Source organism: Atta colombica, unplaced genomic scaffold, assembly GCF_001594045.1.
Source record: "Atta colombica isolate Treedump-2 unplaced genomic scaffold, Acol1.0 scaffold155, whole genome shotgun sequence".
In the NCBI taxonomy this organism is placed as follows: Eukaryota; Metazoa; Arthropoda; class Insecta; order Hymenoptera; family Formicidae; genus Atta; species Atta colombica.
The window spans coordinates 810,756-829,973 of NW_017259245.1; the positions used below are offsets into that span (position 1 = coordinate 810,756).

At 39.7% G+C, this 19,218-nt stretch overlaps 1 protein-coding gene across 1 annotated transcript in view; it reads left to right on the top strand.

The window, feature by feature from the left end:
* The window catches only part of LOC108685555 (nuclear pore complex protein Nup88), a 69,196-nt gene that overhangs the window by 39,875 nt on the left and 10,103 nt on the right, over nt 1-19,218 (top strand). The window contains exon 2 of the mRNA XM_018190406.1: nt 11,992-12,161. Coding sequence (XP_018045895.1) covers nt 11,992-12,161 — 170 coding nt within the window. The remainder of the gene's footprint in view (nt 1-11,991; nt 12,162-19,218) is intronic.

Sequence of the window (19,218 nt, forward strand, 5' to 3'; positions counted from 1 at the left end):
AAACCGAGATGCCCGTGTACAGGACGCGCACGTGTCCGCTCGTAAATGCACACGCGCGGAACTCACGAGATATTTTACAATTACTGCGAAATCCATTAAGGCGAACCGAAATAGCGGCGTGCACGAGGCCCGCATATACATATACGCGTAAGAGCGCGCAGACGGAAATTCGCGAAACGACGAGAAGTTCTTGCGGAGTTATACGGTCTTCTCGTCGTCCTCTCGCGGTGAGCTAAGTCACGTCGTGGACTAGTTGGGAGAACACGCCCCGTGGAACCTGGCGGATATTTATGTTCACTCATTCGTTTTATTTCGTTATTTGTTCGAATACTCCCTTTGGATGATAATCTCATATGTTGCCATTAGCAGCAAGAATATATGGAGTCATCGCTGAATCATTAAGACTCAATTTATAGCAAATGAAAAATTTATACAATTTTCGATTTTCTTCTCCGAAAGTAGAATAAATCAATGTATCAGTCAGACATTGAAGAAGGTATAGTCGCAGTGCAATTGTAAAATAAACCCAATATTTAATACAACAAATTGAATTAAAGATTAATATATTCATTTATACAATAAAACAGTGAAATTTGAGTTTTATATGAATATAATTGAACCTTGTTAAATACTGTTGGCTTTAATATTTTCTTCTCTGAACCTTTCTGGCTTTTTTGACTCAAGCGTTGGCGCGAATCGAGAGTATCTGTGCATTTGTACATGAAAATGAAAGTCATAGTACTATATAGTATACGAAGAACCGTCTCGTAAGATGCTGCGAGGGAGCCTAAGATATGACACTCGCGTTGTGGTTTTAACTCCTGGTTATATTCTCAGGTAGAAGATTGCTAGATTCCGGCGAGCTGTATCTGCCTGTACGTATGTATATTCGCGTGGCACACCTACAAGAGGGTGTATTACGCAGAAACACGGGGCTGAAACCGGCACCTTTCGGAATTACGTGGAGTCGCGACTTGGAAACTGAGATGTACCAAGAGATATTCTTGAAGGATACAGCGATCAACTTCATCGTATTTGCACAGATTTAAATAAATCTGTTTCTAAAATATTTTGGACAGATTTGAAACAGCGATATATCGTAATTAAAAATATAGTGATGATAGTCAGAATTTTTTCTCTTTCTCTACACAATTATCGTGAAATGTCTTGGTTTCTCACCGAGCTAGCGTCCTTCTCGCTGAGAAACATATTTCTCTTTCATGTGCTGATAGAAACACAGTCACAGCGAGGATATTACGTATCATAACAATATGTGGACTGGCGTGTAAAAACAGCGGTGTTTTCGACAAAGTTAGAGTGAGCAGCCAGGAATTGCGAGTCGAGTCCGGCGATGGCTCGGGAGGAGTCGCGCGAATAAAAGGGAAATGTATGGAAGGAAAGATCTAATTTGTTCCTGTCGGGTCCGCTTTCGGATGCATAGGTGGTGGTTCCTGAGGGAAGAGGGAGAGACGTGGTTTCGAGAGGAGGATGGGGCGGAATTAATATTCATAAGCGTCCAGAGAGGTCTCGAGGGCGGGGTCAACTTACATGTATCTTTCGCTACTGACCCGAGCCACTGGCGCGATAACGGTCGGGAATTAAAATACTGCCCGCAGGTTTTAACCCTTCTTCGTCGTTCAGGAGTACGCGACGTACGCGGACGTAACCGATGTCCCCACAACTCTTGATGGTGGTGGTGATGGTAGAGACAGGCGGTGTTTCTACTTGGAGATCCTTAAAACTTCGAATGTAACATTCGCGCTATCTTTTGCGGGATCTACTTGCTATTGTTCCGTGAAATGTAAATTTGGATTAACGGGCACCGTTTAGAAGGAGGAGGAGGATGAAAAGGGACCATGAACCTCGCAAATTCGTTCTGAGAATTCGTAACGCGAATGAGCACAACGAGTGTGTCTTCTTTGGATGCGCATACGTGCTCAAAATGCATCGTCTGCAAAACATAACAACTATCCACGTTGAACTAAGTAAAGTAGTTCTGTTAAATTTTAATTCATACATATGACGTATTCTAGAAAATTAATTTCCGAGATTCTAGATAACAGATTTTGTAGGTAAGTATATGTTTTTTTTTTTTTTTAAGAAGCGTTTTAAGAAGACTTTATCCCAAAAATGTTGATAAGACATTAATTGATCAAAATTAGCTAATTTATTTCAGAAATGTTATGCAAACTATTGTCCTTTTGACAATAATTTGTAACACAAGCAGATTTCAGTAAAATATATCTCTTGTTTAACAAATGATCTTAAGTTTGTGAGTATTATTCCATATCGGTAGATCTGATCTATTAACAAATATTGAGTCGTATGTTACTTGCATTCACTCATTGGATATCATTAGTTGAGGTGACTCATTGAGCACAAAGTGACACAGCAGCGCTAAAGACATCTCGAAGACAGGGCTAGGGCTGGATGAGCCAGCGTTTCCTGCGATACACAATTAGTCCTCCAGTATTAATCCTGCCTGTTGGCCGTTACTCGACAGGATATTATGCCGCTGGAGGCAGCGAACAATGCGGATTATACAGAGAAAACGCTTCGATAGCGTTTCTAATACGAAATCCACGTGGGCGGACGATGGTAGTGGTGATGGTGGTTCACTACCACCAGCATCTCCGGTCGGCGGCAAGCGAGTATGCCGTAAACGTTAGCCCACGAACCGACTTAACTTGGCTGGCAATAATAAAATGATATAGGAGGCGAAATATGCATTTAAATTATCGCCCCGCGATAATAATTTGCATACCGCTGCGCGGCGCCTCTCCGCCACTTCGATGGGCCCCCCAGTTCGCTTAGTTTAGCCCCGTTTAATTTAAATAATACTTCTCGGCGCGGGGGAAGCCGAGGCCGAGGCAAGATATACATAAAATCGCCATAACATTATAAATTATAACTGATACGGCTTATATCGCGAGAGCGAGAGCTCTCCTCTTGCTCATCCTCTCTCCCACCACTTCCTCTCTTTTGCTTTCACGTTTTCTATCTTCTTTTCCGACGTCGTCATCATCGTCGCACGGAGATGCGTATTCGGACGATTACGGATACCTAAAAGGTTCCTCGCCCGATTAAGATACGCCAAATGAGACCCCTCGATGCCCGAACCATTAATTTCGAATCGTGGGAGCGGAAAGAGACCGAAGTTAACCTCCGGAGCGAAGGGTTGACTTTCTCGCGGTGGATGATTGTGAAGCGATTTTTGCAGGCAGTGAAATACTTTTTAATTTAAATATAACGGAAGGTTTTATTATACTTATATGTAAGTGTGTTTCACACAGCAAACGGCAGGTCGAATAGCTTTCTTAATATCCATAATAATGAAAGATCCATAACAATAAAATGCTCGCGTCCATCATTCCCATTAGCCTAATAACGAGCGCAAGAATTAATAATCCACCATTGGATCGAAGAAACTTGAATTCTATGATAATCAAATGGCGGTCATCGCGATATGAATTTCTCTCTTCCGTCCCGCCGGCGATTCCACGCTCGCAATTGCCTCCACCAATTTTATTCGCACCCATACACGAGCGAAACGTGCCACTGCCTCAAGGTTTTACATTATTATTTTATTAAATCGTAATATAGAAAGACGACCGGGGTGTTTGAACACTCGTGATGCGATGACAACTGTATACTTTTATATTGTTGGATGCTTCAGAAATCGTGGCTTTCTGTAAATCATAGATATAAAAAATTTCAAAAGATTAATAATGGATTTTTATCTCCAGAACATCGGTAACTTCGGAGTAAATTTTGATCAAAGATCAAAATCTTAAACTTCAATTTTCTCTCAGCTTTGCTTCGACTGAACGATCGTCCGAATGCTTGAATAAGAATTCTGTCGATTGAATTTTCATTTGAGCATTAATCATCAAGATATGAAATTACTTTCTTAATCAATAAATAATCACTAATATCAGTTCCGTTTCAAGTTACTGGATAATCAATGAAATTAAATTGTAAAAAAAAAAAGTTTAAACATTATATAAAATATCAATATTTGTACGTTAGTTTCTATTATGCCACATTTAATACCATGCTTAATACCATGTTTCATTGATTCTTTTAGTTGAATTTCATTGTGAATTTACTGATTATGATTTAGAACTGATATCAATAAGTCTCCATTGATTCAGATTTAGAAAATAGTAATGGAAAAGAGATGTGGCATTCAAATTAAATATCGCGAGAAAATTTTCACCCCTTGTACGTGTACGCACTCCGGCGGGTTTTCTTATACATTGGACGGCCTCATGCTCTGTACCGCGCGACGCTACCCATCGTCATGCCAGCCACGCAATTCCACAAAGTATGCAGATCTAAGAATTCAAATGGTCGTCCTATACCGCCCGTAAAATGGCGGACAATCGCGCTCGTAAACCACTATATTAAAATTCTATATCGTCCCCCGTGTAGCCGTCACCTTCCGCTCCCCAATCCCCATCATTACCCCTTGCTCCGTTCTTCGCGCTTTTCCCGTTTTCTGCACACAGTAACCTCCCGTATCCACCTACTGATCTTTACATTGTATGGAGTTTGCGAGGCTATTCACCGGACGTTCGCGTTTATATGCGTGCCGCGGTCATGCGTACGGACATTGGCGCCTCGTGGCCGAAGTATAAAATGAGAGCGAGCACATTTACTTGCGGAAATGAACTAGAAAAGCGACGAACATGCACGTCACATGGTAGGACATAAAAAATTGTAGTAAGATTCTTTCAGTCTTTTGAGACGATTAAATGGACTTGCTATCAATATAAAACTATAAATAAACTATATATAAAACTATAAATAAGGATTAACGAAGAGTTCGAGTCTTTGTTTAGAGACCGTTTATCATTTCCGTTTATATATATATAGTTTTAACTATAAAGTTTTAACTATAAAACTAATTGGCTAATGCGCTATTATATCTAATTATATTATATAATTTCTTCAAACTATTGTCTAAGTATTAAAAACTATGTATTTTTACGCATGGTGGAAGAAGACAGACAAGACAACGCGCATAACAGCAATTCAGATTAATCAAATTTAGGTCCTAAATTTGATCCTACTATGCACCTCTCAAGTTGTCTTATCTGTCTTCTTCCACCATGATTTTATCTACAACATTAGTGGTTTATATTTATATTTGATTAGTGTTGTCATATCAGTTTAAAGAATAGTCTAAAGAAATAATCAATATAAGTACACTGTTCGGACAATTAGTTTATTTATATGTAGATTAATTACATTTTATACTCGTTTAAATGTCAAAGTGAATTTTAATGAAGTATGTTTATGCAATGTCACATAATTGAGAATTTTTTAAACACACTATTAACACTGAATTATTTAACGCGATTGTTTAATGTTAGTATACACAACGAAAATCAATATTTTTACAAATACTCATCATAATCTGCGACCGAAATATTCGCATGGTTGCATTCACCGGACATGTTTATGTCTTGCATGCGAACATTGGCGCCTCGATTCTTGGATGTCCAGCTGGAGATCGTATACATTCAAGTACACGCATATAAAATATGCATATCTTCACTTCTGAAAATACGGGTATATCAACCGCAAAGGCGCCGGTAAATGACCGCAGCGATGTCGAAAGGAATTTTACTTCGCCCGTAGTGCACGAGAAGGCACGAGATCGCGACTCTCTCCGCATAAGAATTGCATTCGACGAACGTACAAAAACAATTCGGATAAAACAAATCCTATAAACGCGCGAAAGAGAATTTTGGTATTCTTTTAATATCGTTGAAAGTAATCCACCACGAATCCACTTTGCCTTATACGACTCTATTTATAAGATTCTTTCCTATCTTCGTGATACAAGTATTGTTCTCTCTTTGTTATTCGTTGAATGTCAAGAAAGATAAAATCATGTTTGTGTCAACTAAAATGTCATTAAATAGAAAGTACCCATTAAATAGAATGTACCTCGGTTTAAACAACTGAGTCGAGAAAGATTAATGAGAATGACAGGACAAAGCCAGTCGATTGTATCGAGACGACGAATGCGAAAGATAACATTTTAAAAAAGGGCCACGAAACGTACAAGCGTGCGTAATCGCAGGAAGAATGGACATACCCCGTGATATCGGCGAATTCTTTTACGAGCAAGAGTGCCGGAAGTGCGCAAGGGCGGGGAGAAAACGGAAGCAAGTAACCGTAATGGCAATTACCGTTCGCGCATATCGCTGATTCACGTGTGTCTCACGTGTGTACGCAACGAAGAACGTACGCAATAAGTTAATCGCGTTAGCGGCTCGCTTGATTAAACGAGCGATCAGCCTGATGGCTGTCCGCCATGGGTGCGGCGCGGTCGAGCATTAATACAAAACTCGATTGTCATTCGTCGCCTGACCCCGCAACCCCCTGATTACGTCGATTCATTAACTGTGCTGCTCTACGTACGGCGCGGCGGTAGCGTTGTTCCGAGGGCCACGGCCCCGAAAATCAACTGACCTTTATCAACGTCCCGTCGTAGGACTGAAATTGTCCGCACGCGATAAAACGTGGTTAATGATGTTACGCGATCGATATTACGTGGATTAAGTAGGGAGAAACAATGCGTTTATTATGCGATTTCACAATGCAATATAGAGAAACTGAATTATTCATCGTTATTAATGTTATTCAAGTTTGAATATCTTATCTTTATGCTCTTTTACTCTTTAATTTTATCTGAAAATATATATTTAAAAAATGATTCTTTTTATATATAATATAATATATAATATATTATTTTAACATTTAAGTAGATTGGTGGTTTAAAGATATGGAAGTTGATAGGTGGGGTGCTCAGAATATTCCAAAAAAATTTTATAGTTACATTTTTTATCAATTTATTATGTTATAGTTTTTACATTAACGATATCCTTATAGAGATAAAAGTAATAACTTTAAGGCTTTTGGGGATTTGGGCAATACTTTTTATTTTCCATAAGAAGGTCATAAAAAAAAGTATACCAGATGCTGTGGCCATCTCATCCATCCATTTAAAAGTTTTGGGAGATGAATGCATACTTGTATCTTATCTGCATTTGCTTTCCGAAACGCGGTTCATGAGACTCGATTAATAATCGATTGATCCCGCTGAGACGACAAAAAAGCAATAAGATGAGACGGGTTTCGACGTCGACGAATGACGTCTTCGCGCATTTAAAAGTTTTCTCCTCGTTAAAACGTATTCCTCGGGGTTGTCGGCAGAACCTAACGAGAGAATGCCATGTTCCGCACTGTTGTTTCTTTCTTTTCCCCTCTCCCCCCCCCCCCCCCTCTCTCTCTCTCTCTCTCTCTCTCTCTCTCTCACTGTTAGAAACACATTTATTAATGGCAGCTCGGCTCATCCTGCCGCTAAGTACCGGTAAGAGAGTACCCTCCCTGTTGCTTTTCCTCTTACCGAGAGCCTTCATTCACTTTAGGTAGCTGTCTGCCGTCCCGTTTAGGGGGCGGAGAAAGAAAAAAAGACGTTACATTGTCGACGCCTTATTAATCCAGAGGCGAGGGTGAGAAGGTGAAGACTGCAAGCTTCGGCGAGGTGTCGCGGGGTTGGGTCCTTTGAAGAAATTAAAAGAACAGAGAGTATAATGTGAACGCATCTATTCCCTAGTCCCCGTCATGCGCCTCTTTGCTGCCCGCTTCACCCTCCATTCCTTCGTCTTTCTCTTTCTGCGTCTTCTTTTTCTTACTTTTCTCACTTCTCCTCTCCCCTGCAAGAGCGGGACCCATTAACATTGCCGTTACGCAAACTCTCGCTAAGCACCAGTCAGATAGACATCTCGTGTCACGGTTTCTTAAAATCCGACTTATATCCGAGCTAGTCTCCCTCCTTGAACTCATTCTCTAAACGTTTTCCCTCACCTTTTCGAATCCCTTCGTTTTCATCTTTTTAATACGACGTAAGATAAAACGAGGAATCATTCGCCGACGAGAAGTCAAGCAATAGAATTTTTATCCAGTTGATAATAATAATTTACTTGGTGACATACACAGCAACGTCACATATATTATGTAGTCACGCAAATTGATAAAAACGTAATGGACTGCCGTTGTTATCATCATCATATAATATATATATATATATATATTATTTATATATAAATATATATAAATAATATATATAAATATATATTATTTTATAGAATACGCGTTCAGTTCCTAACTTTGAAGATATATATCTCACTCGAGTGATACGCACCCCTGCATTTGTATCAATTCACATTCGGTAATACGCACGTCAGTGCGGACCCGAAAAGAGAAGTACAGCCATTTCGCGCGAAGAGCGGTCGTCATAATGTAAGGCATCTGCGTAAGGATGGCAAACGAGGACGTTAGCCGAATAATGCAAAGCAAACCCGAGCTGAGATATAGTCCGGCATTTGTTCATATTAAGGCGTTGTCAGAGCGCTCGCAATGTTCGCACGTCGGGGTCAACCCTCTCCCTCTATACGCGACATTTCGGCCGCGTGCCCGCGTATGTTTTGAAATTATATAGCGCGAGAACGCCCGACGTCGTTAGTCAACTCGCGCCGCATCTCGCTGTTAACTATGTGTATCTTGAGCACCCGTTACATCGCCATTTGTCAGGTCCGCTTCGCCGTACGCGCGCAATTTCGCGCGTTAAGTCGCGTGCACCCAGCGCGATATTTCGACCGGCTGTGACAACCCGCGTCCGGGATTTGTCTTGGACCGATGTTTGTGCCGAGCAAACAACAACTAAACGTTACAATGCAAAAGGAATACATCATCAAAGATCATGCGCCTTTCCAAGCATTAGCTTTAAATATTCTGCGCCATCTTAAACAGATATTTAATTTCATATAACGTTTTACTAATAATTATATTTGATCGAGAAATAATATGTAGATACATAAAAACCTCACGCGAAAATCAACAGTCGTCACAAGTGTAGTCTGGAAGTGTTCTTAGTTCTAAAACATTCAATTCGATGAAAAGCGAAATTCAGACTCGTCGTCTGGCAAGCAGACTTTGATCATAAGTGACACGCGCGACTTTACGGTAAACCTAAGTTCTAAACTAATAAGGCAACACCACGGTTTCATGGATCGAGGAAGACGAAGAGTAAGGGAAAACGGAGGTAGAGATGCGATGGAGGTAGAAAGATCCAAGTTTCATGGAACCGGGTCACCGATTATGACGTTGATCGTCTACAGGAGACAACCAAATTGGATAAGTTGAAGGAGTTGAATCTTCTTCGTTGTCCGAATTCCTATTAAGTTCGCAATTTCATCCAAATATATATGTATTTTTCATTTCCATCTATTTATGCTAATTATATAGCATAAATATTTGTATCGAATACATTTTTTTTCTATTATTATAATTCTATATAAAGTATCTCAAACTTTTTGTACGAAATTAACAATTTTAAATATCTTATGTACGTATCTTCGAACATATCTATATTGAATATTTTTATTGAACTTGAAATCAAAACCTTCAGTTTTCATCTGATTTGTCCTATTTTAGCTTTTAGTATTTTCTGTTATATATATTTTCGTTACCTTACTCTCGATCTTTCTTTACTCACTAAATCTATAAGTCACGTCCAAGATCGATGTTACGAAAAAAAAGGAATTATCGCTGATAGAGCATCACGTTCGTTTCCCAGTTCAGGTTTTCGCGGCCGAAAGAGAACGAAAAGCACGCTAGGTGGTTGGCGTTGGGTGTAAATTTGCATTGAACGAAATGAGGCGCTATGGGGGCATTCCAGTCCGAAGTTAATAGCTTCCCAACGATTAACCGTATCCCTCCACCCATGTACCATCCGTGCGTTACCCTCTTCACCCTTTCTCTATCTCTCTTTCTCTCTACCTCTTCGCCGTTCATCCCTCTCGCAATCCTCGTTCTCTTTCTCTCTCGTTCTCCATACACATATCGTCGTTCTTGCTTCTCGTCGCACGCGCCACGTCCCAACTACCTATATCGTCCCTTCTAATAATGTATGTCCCAAAGGTCGCGAAATAACTGACTTCGACGGACGACAAATATCGCGAATGTCGTCGGTCAATCGAATGAATCGTAAATTAGCCAGGGAAAAAACGCAATGAACACAACTGATATTCACGAGGAGCGACTCATTCGTTTTTTTATCGCAGCGATTGTAGCTTTTGTCTGCCTGGCGAGTCATCAATGGCACGCGGGGCTTGGAAAAGGTAACGCCACTGCGGCAGCCAATAGTTTCCAGGCGCGTGAAGGCGCCACGGGGGTTATAGGGCATAATTTAGTGGACAGTTTGATATACAAACAATCTTTAATGAAATTCTTGGTGTTCATTAATAACGCATTACAGCCTCGCGCGCCGGTGTGTCGGCATCGGTACCCGGGAATCCCGCGTTGCCTCTCCCTCTGCCTCTGGCTCTTCACCACCCCTTTTATACCCTTCCATTTTCCTGCTCATACTCCGGTGCCGCCGCTTCCGCGCGTACCATCGTCCGACACCCTTTATCGCCCTGGCTTTCAACTAACCCTTACTCCTCGCCGCCATCGGGGTATTCTAGATGAACTATCGCGCGAATATATTTTCTGTCGCAATGACAATTCAATTTTCTGTCGATCATTCAAATTAATATAATTTCTTTGCTTATTTGAAAAAAAAAGACGAATTAATTTGTATTATATTGACTATACTGTTTTGTTCTTGTGAGACAAAGTATAATTACTGAATGATTCGTCCACGTTTATTAATAGATAATAGATTAATCAATCTTGGTTCAATTTATTCTTCATCTTTTTCTAATTTTTACTCTTCTTCTTTTTTTAATTTTTAAAACTAGAAAAAGAAGAGTACAGTTCAATCGAGAATAAAATTACATTGAAAGAAAGTGAAGCAATGATTTTTTAATAAGTAAATTCTAAAAGAAACAAAATTTTATCAGAATGTTAAATGCAAATTATCTTTGCATTAATGTACCTTTTAAAATGTTATTAAAGTATTTTTTATTTTGAAAATTCGCAACATATCTCGTAAATTTATTTTTTCGCTTCGTCTGCATGTTTTCGCGATGCCACGTCGAACTCGAGACACGATATCCGATATATCGAGACGAAGAAGTCTCCCCCATCGGAGAAACTCGGGGAATAACCAGCCTCTGGGTAGGAAAAAAAGTAATTGCCCCTTGATACACGCCGATACCCCACCTGCGGGGATGCCGCCTCGTAATGATGTTCGCGTTGGCGAACTTAGTTCGAAATTAAATATCGGGGCAAAGAGATGGAACGGCGGGGGTTGCGGAAAAGAACGTCGAAGAGGTATCAGGACATTGCGAAGGGGGAAAAGAGCGAACGATGTTGTGCACCTGCCTTTTTCCCGGGACGGCATGATAAAAATCAAACTGGAAAACAAACGAGGAGTGGGATCGTATTATAAAGTTTTTAATCGATAGACGATGCGCGTCTCGGGAGACGAGAGAAGCAATGGGACGGGTAGGTATCTCGCGAGTAGATAGGTAGACAGATCGGAGGGGGTGGAAAAAAGGAATAGGAAGAAGAGGCTCCAAAGAGAAAACGATCGGGCGAGAAATCCTGTGGCGTGCTTACTGGCTCGTGTAATAATGAATTTATACCTCGCGCAAGAGCGCTTTCAGGATCGGCGACATACCACTTTTCTTTCTCGCTTCGCCTACCTTCTTAGAATTTTAATTAATGAAAATGTCCCAACTGAAGATTTTGATCTTTGCTTGAAGAGAGATCTTTGCTTTTTTTTTATCTTACGGATACGTATCCGCGTTACAAAACGAGATGCAATTCTAGCTGTGACGTGTATCTATCTCGTGTTTTTATCTTTATTAAAAGTGACTTCTTCATCCTGTAACGCATCATGTTTTTGTAAGAAAATAAATAATATTGGGAATCAGAGAATCTTATTTTCAATTCTTTATATCAGTAAAATTATAGCTGGTAATATTACTAGAACAAAATATTATTCATGATTTTTATTTTTTACAGACACTACGACCAACGGATCCACCCATATTTGAAGTCACAAACGTATTGATAAACGACTCAGCAACGCAATTAGCACTATGGGGTAGATTGGGTATTGCTATCATAGAATTGCCGAAGCGATGGGGCAAGGATGCCGTTTACGAAGGCGGCAAAAAAGAGATTCTTTGCATGTGAGTATATATTAAAAACGGCTTTCTTCTCTCTTATTTGAATACACGTTAGTTTTGGAAATCTCTACTGCCTTTGTAAAAATGCCTCTAGAAAAATGTAATAAAGAAAAATCGAGATACTTATCTAAAAATCTTTGCTTGACCTGGAAATTGTATAAAAACACAAGAAATATTATTAAGTTAAAGAACTGCCTTGATATGGCATTTTTCTCGTATGTATTTAAAAATCTTAATAAAAAAATAATATCTTAATACAGACAATCATGTTGCAATAAAACAGTTATGTGAGTGAAAAACAACAATTTAATCCTAATTATTATATATTTTGAAGTCTTTTGACTGTAAAGTATATACAATTGTTAAAATGTACTACTTGTTAACGGTTTCTCCTAAGTACAAGAATGTGACAAAATAATTAAATTAGAGGCAAGGGGGCGACCAATGTATCGACTACCAGTATCTCCTGCCGAATTACTCTGTCCAGAAAGAAACGCGTATCAAATCAAGAAAGTCCAACTTGTAAAAACGGAGATAAGGTTAGCGGCGGATAATAAATCGCGCTATCTGCCTTTTCTCCCCATGCCATCGCTGCGTCTCCTGTAGGCGTCCTAATATCCTGTAATTAAGAGGGTGTTACGGTGACGCCCGGGGAACCCCTTCGGCCTCCCTCTTATGGAATTAAGGTGGCTTTACTCGGTTAGTTTTCAAAAGTTCCGGGGGGCCGGGAAGCACCGCTGAATACTAACCGCCTCATCAACGACACATGCCACCCGAGACTACTGTCTCGCGTAACATTACCCGGTAGTATGTGCCACTGTCGCCGCCCCCGGTCCCGTTTGCGTTCCGACCCCCGGCCATAATCTTTCGGGCGATTAGAACGTCGCGCAATTACGGGCGCCGTTGGAGATTACATTCTCTCGCGCATCGCTGGATCACGGTGCAATCGATCGTAATCAATCAATACGTCCGGACATCGTTCGCGATCCAACTGATATCCATTCTGTAATATTATGCTATAACAACTTATTTTTTTCAGCGATAAACTTATGATCTCGTATAATAGTATTTTGAAAGTTTAAGATAGCTAAATATAATAATATGTATTTCTAAAGAATAATATTTAAAATCTAATTAAAATAATATATTGATGTTTATAAATAAAATTTTTCGAGTACTTTTAAAGTAATACGAAATTTCACAAAATATCTCAGTTCTGAGGATAAGGATAGGTATCGCGTGAATCTAAAAACTCGTCTCTGAATTAAGCAGTAATTAATAACGAAATACGATGACTCTTAATCTGCCGGCGGTATGTGAAAGGGGTAACTGGCTCGTTTTAAGTCGTCCCACGCATTATAATTTCATAATAAGCTGAATTCAGAATAAATGCAGGTACCTTCCCCGACTTCCTGCTAATTCGTAATTCTGAACTTTTTCCGGAAGCGAACGAACCGCTTATTTCTCGAGAGGGAAAGAAAGGGCGAGGGTAACGTGAAAGAGGAAGAAAGAACAAAGAGAACGAGGAAAGAGAGAGGAATAACCGACCGCTGCTAAACAAACCGGACAGATTAAGAGCGGCAGTTTGCGCTAAAGTTTTTTCGTCGTTTCTCTTCACTTAGGCGATTTTGCCCGGCCTGCTGGGTTCGAGCGAATTTATTAAGAACGCACATAGAGCGCATTATGCGCGCATACCGCGCGAAAGATCGCGCAGAGCAGTTTCTGAGTGAGTCGCGGGAACCATTAGAACGAATCTCGGGGATTTAATGTCTGCCACCTTCCAGCCGGCTTAAATAAGGCTAAATGAAGTTTATGCGTTATTGCTGGAGAAACTTCCGGTAGACCCAGCGGCATGGCCTAGCCAATGACCTGAAACTCTAAGTGTTATCATCTCGCTATTTCAAATTAAACATATGATACACAATTAGTCTGATTCAAAAGAATTATCTTTCATGTTAGGAAAGATCAAAGATCATTAACCGTATAGAGAGATATTATATCAACTTTAAAAATTATTCGTATTTTGTTGAGAAAAGTTTTATAAAATTCTCAGCGCGATATTGTAATTACATTGAAAAAAATACTAAATTTTAATAAATATTTCTTTGAATGTTTCTAAATAATAAATATTTATTAAATGTAAATATATATTTATTTGATATAAAAATCATTAATTTGATTTATCATTTTTTAGCAAGTATTTATATATTTACTGTAAGTTTATGTCTACTTACTATTCAGAGAAATATGTATGTATTAAGCAAATTATTTTTCAGTGTATTTTTAATTTTAATTTTATGTTGTACTATTTGCATATTCAGAAGTGTATTTGGTTCTAATCGTGATAGAATTAGTAAACATCATTACATGAAGTAGATCAGTATCCTATAATTATAATAATGCCTGTCGGCAAATAGATATTCATCCAGCCATTTCTGAGTCGCAGATGTGATTTAGGTCATTCCCGAATTGGAATAATTGAAGAGATTAAAGATGCAAAAGGTAACTTTCGATAGAACACTCGACATCCTCGTCGTCCTCGTCCTGAAACCGAATAACAAGTCCCGCAGCTTGGCGAGCTACGGTGGAGCGGGAAGGACGAGCTTTGGATTAAGCAAATGGCGGCAATAATAGTGATTATTCGGATTATGATATCAGAGCGCGAAGTGGGTTCGCCTGGACTTACTGGCAGCCACTAACTGCCGCGCCGCCAAATCCTGACTTCAAGACACCGGATTAAAACTATTACCACTTCGTGACACCCCTTCGGTCTCACTCCGTTTCATTCCGACTTCCTTTTTACCCGCTCCGACAGACTCGCGCGTTTCTCTCACCTTTGGGAGACTTTTTCGTCCTCCTCAGATGTTTTCAGCATCCCTGAGGATCAAGAATCTGGCAGTTTCGTCAATTTTGTGGTAGTTGAGGAAAGATTTATGCTAAGAGTTTTCACAAAATATTCACGTTAATATGTTTTCATCAGATTAAAAGCTTGTTTGATTTGTGATGTAAAATGTAAAATCTATTCGTGCAATTTTATCTATAAAATTACAGGAAAATTATTTCTATTTGTTATTCAATCAGTTGATTTTTCATTTTACATGTACTTACATTATTTTTTATTTGACAAAGATCTTAAAAAAATTATACTTAGATTATGTTTGACTAGTCTTTATCTACTGATTTAACGATTCTAAGTCCTCGATTTAAAGTATTTCAATAGCAAAGACTTTTTTAGCACAATAATAGATCTTTTTGATCTGTTATCTTTCTATAATACGTAATATAGTCTTATAAAATGTGAGTAAAATTCTGTCGCGAGATATTGTTGTTAAAAATCGTATTATTTTACGAGTGCGTTAGACGTACTCATAAAGCAGTAAATAACAACAGTTTAACCACGATGTAACGGTTCGTTCTCCCGAAGTAGCGGCGACACTCCCCACGGATAATCACTATAGGAAGTAAGTACAATTCCTACCGTATAATGCGGTCACGGTGTGGGTGAAGAGAGCTACACTGTCGCGAGTCTCGGTATTAATTCGACAACGAATTGCGAAAGCGGCGCCATTCCGTGCGGCACCGTAAGATCGTCGCCTCTTGGTTGGCTCGCGCGGCTAATTATTGTTTTAAGGATTACCGTTATGTGTTTATTATGCGGCCCTGCCCTCCTCCCCTCCCTCCCCCTCAGTCACCCCTCACCTGCCTTAATATTCGGTAGATTTCAGCTTCTCCGAAAACGCGATAGGAGAAACCTACGCCGTTTCTTCCCTTCCACGCGATCTTCCCTCCATCCTCCGCCACGAAAAGTCAGCCTACGTTTATGAATAATTCTCACCTCTTATAACCACCCCCTCATCTCCCCTACCAACCTTTACCCAATCCACTCGCCAGCACCGCGAACGTCTCGCCGAACTACCCTCGTAAACCCCTAATGCCGGCTCTTCATCTGCGAGCTCTCAGATTTTGAGCTCCGCGAAACAGGTGAATCGCCGTAACGTCCGCAGCAAGAAGCGGAAAGTAGATAATGGACATGTATAATTATACTACAAGCTCTCTCTCTCTCTCTCTCTCTCTCTCTCTCTCTCTCTTCGATTAACGATCTTATTAAAAAGTAACAGATAAGATTACTTGTAGAAAAATATGCGGCATTCTTATCATGTATACGATTCAGAACGATAGTCATCAGAAATTTTCCTACTGTTGAGTTTCAATGAAATTAGTATAATATATTTTATTACTGATTAATAATAAGATAGTAAAATAATCGAGTAATTACTCTTACCGCTTTTCATCTGTCAAAATGTGAAGGTTTTAGGAAAGAAATTATCATGCACGGCAGGATGAAGCATCGACCGGAGTTTATAATCGAGATTTATTGCCCCGATCATCTTTACGACACGTCGGCATTTAACAAGCGATAAAATCGCAGATCCCCGCGATATCACTCCGCGTACGTGCGCGATGAATTGAATTTATATATTTTTTTTGATCGAACAAAAAATGCGGAATAACATTGCGTTCGGAGTGGAAGAAATATTTGTCTGGGCGTGATGCGCATGTAATGTTTATGGCGAAAGAGCATGAACGTGTACACGCCGGCGACGGTATTTTATATCTTCCACACATGACCACGCATTCCTCAAAATTTATATAAAAAACCATCGTATCGCGAGTCACTGTTTGCACGATGTAATTGCCAGATTGCGATTTTACCGAAAAATATTCAGTTTTATACTTCGAACCGCCGACAGCCATACTTATCTAAAAAATTAAATACCATTTTTTCACACACTAAAAACTGTAGAATAATTTAAACAAAATCGTATGATAAATAATAAGTAGATTTGTGAGTATTTAGACCTATAAATAAATTACATCAGTAGATAAATATATAAGTAGTTAGACATAAATTTAAGTAGAAAAACTATTCATTGTGCCAGACAGGCTAAGTGAAAAACACTTCGATAGTCAAAGTGTCAAATGTGTTATAAAATATAAAAAATTGAAACTTATACATACAAAGATTTTCCAAAAATCAGTATTTATAATAAAATTTAAGTATATCAAGGCAGAGAAAATCACTCACGATATTATTTTTAATCAAACTGTCCGGGTTGATCCACATTAAATTCAGACAGAGTGATCAGCTGATTTAAGCTGTAATCGAAAGAATCCACGATATTTATTGAACGTGCATATTCGTTTTTTAGCTTCGGGCTGAAAGACAAATAATAAAGAAGACAGATTTACGAGGCGCCATAAAGCTCGCGGGCTAATCCGTCACGCGTGCAAGCTCATTTATTTCCAAACGTGGCAAATCCGCGGGCGCGTTGCAGAAACGGTCAATCGGCGTACAGGAGAGAGGGAGTTCCTCGAGCATATGTTGAACGTGCTACGGAATATTTCACCCACGGGTTGAATCTCACCCCTTTTTCTCTTGTTCCCCTTCTCTCACGCAAACGCGTGAGGATCGCTCTCCTATCTGACCCGGACCGCTGGACCGCGGGAGAGAGAAGGGGTCACGCACGTTTATTTAAAAAATGATTTAACCTAATGGTTTTACATATGTAATCCCGATATAAACCCAAGGCTAATCTCGGACGGCCACACGCGGTGCTATGCACACCACATACGCACACACGTACGATCATACGTAGAGAAAGAGAGAGAGAGAGAGAGAGAGAGAGAGATTGCGAGAGAGCCGTGTCTCCAAACGACATCTACCTCCATGCATCCCCACTTCGAATCTATCTTTGTTTTTATTATTTTTTTTGTTTTTTTTACTTTTTTCGATGAGCAAGCAACGAAAATCACCGGCTTGCTGGCAGCAGCACCGACGATGAGCGAGGGATCGCAAGAAGGGAAGGGGGTTGTTTGCGAAGGCCGAGCATAGGGTCGCACAGTATTCGCACCGGGGATGAGTTAGATGGTCCCCGATGATATCCACGCCTTTTGAAAAATGTTGGCACACCGAGGAAAAAGCGTATAAGCCGTTTTACGGTTTACGTGTGTCGCGCTTTATCAGGCCGCCGCGGCCTGAAACTTTATTGTCGGCCGAACGATATTTCTCGTCGAATCAGCGTTAACGAAAGAGTTGAATTATGAGAGGTCGCGCGGAATTAAAAAGCTCGCAACGTCACGCTTATATATAATCGGACGGTATTTGTTCGTGATAGGAATGAAAATATTCGTTTATCTGCCGGGTCGTCTTTACATATTTCACCGCAAAAATACTCTCTCATAGGACATTAACACATTTTTATCAGAGAATTAATAATTGAATAATTAGATACACATAATTAGATCCTCAACACTAATCTCGATTTTAATTTTTGAATAATTGAAGATGTAACATTGGATAAGCACAGCATTTCAATTTCGATATCTCGATAAAATTCTTGGAAGTCTATATCAATAATTAGAATAATTTGTTTTTTTAAAGAAACAAAAATAAAATTAAATTATACATAGGAATTTTCTTATATCCGTACACAACTTTTCTTCTAATGAAATGGAGAATATCTCATACACAGGTATTTGATTAAATTATCGCAGTTCTAATAACCCGTATACTTGGCTTATGCATTTGTTTGCCAGTGTTCCTACCTTCGTCTAATCAAAGAATTCCGAATGTTGCGTCGCAGCAAAAAATTTAAATACGCGAGACGTGTTTCAGTCGCAATCGTCGTCGTCGTCGTCGTCGTCGGCTTTATCGTCACCGCATAACGAAATAAAAGCCGATGAAAAAGAGAAAGAAAGAGACATCTGCTGGTTCTTTTAATTACAGCAGTATGTCCTAACCGTGGACACGATTCAAGGATGCCTGGGCACTCCTGTTCTCGCACTTTGTATCCTTTGCTTGCCGTTTCCCGTCGCTCTCCTACGCTCACTTCGTCCATTTCCAATGGTGCGTTTCATGTCCAGAGATACGCGCTCGCGTGACACAAAGTCGATGTCACGATCTGATTCCTCCTCAGCCTTAAAAATATAAAGCAATGCCGAAAGAGAGAGAGAGAGAGAGAGAGAGAGAGAGAGAGAGAGAGAGAGAGAGAGAGAGAGA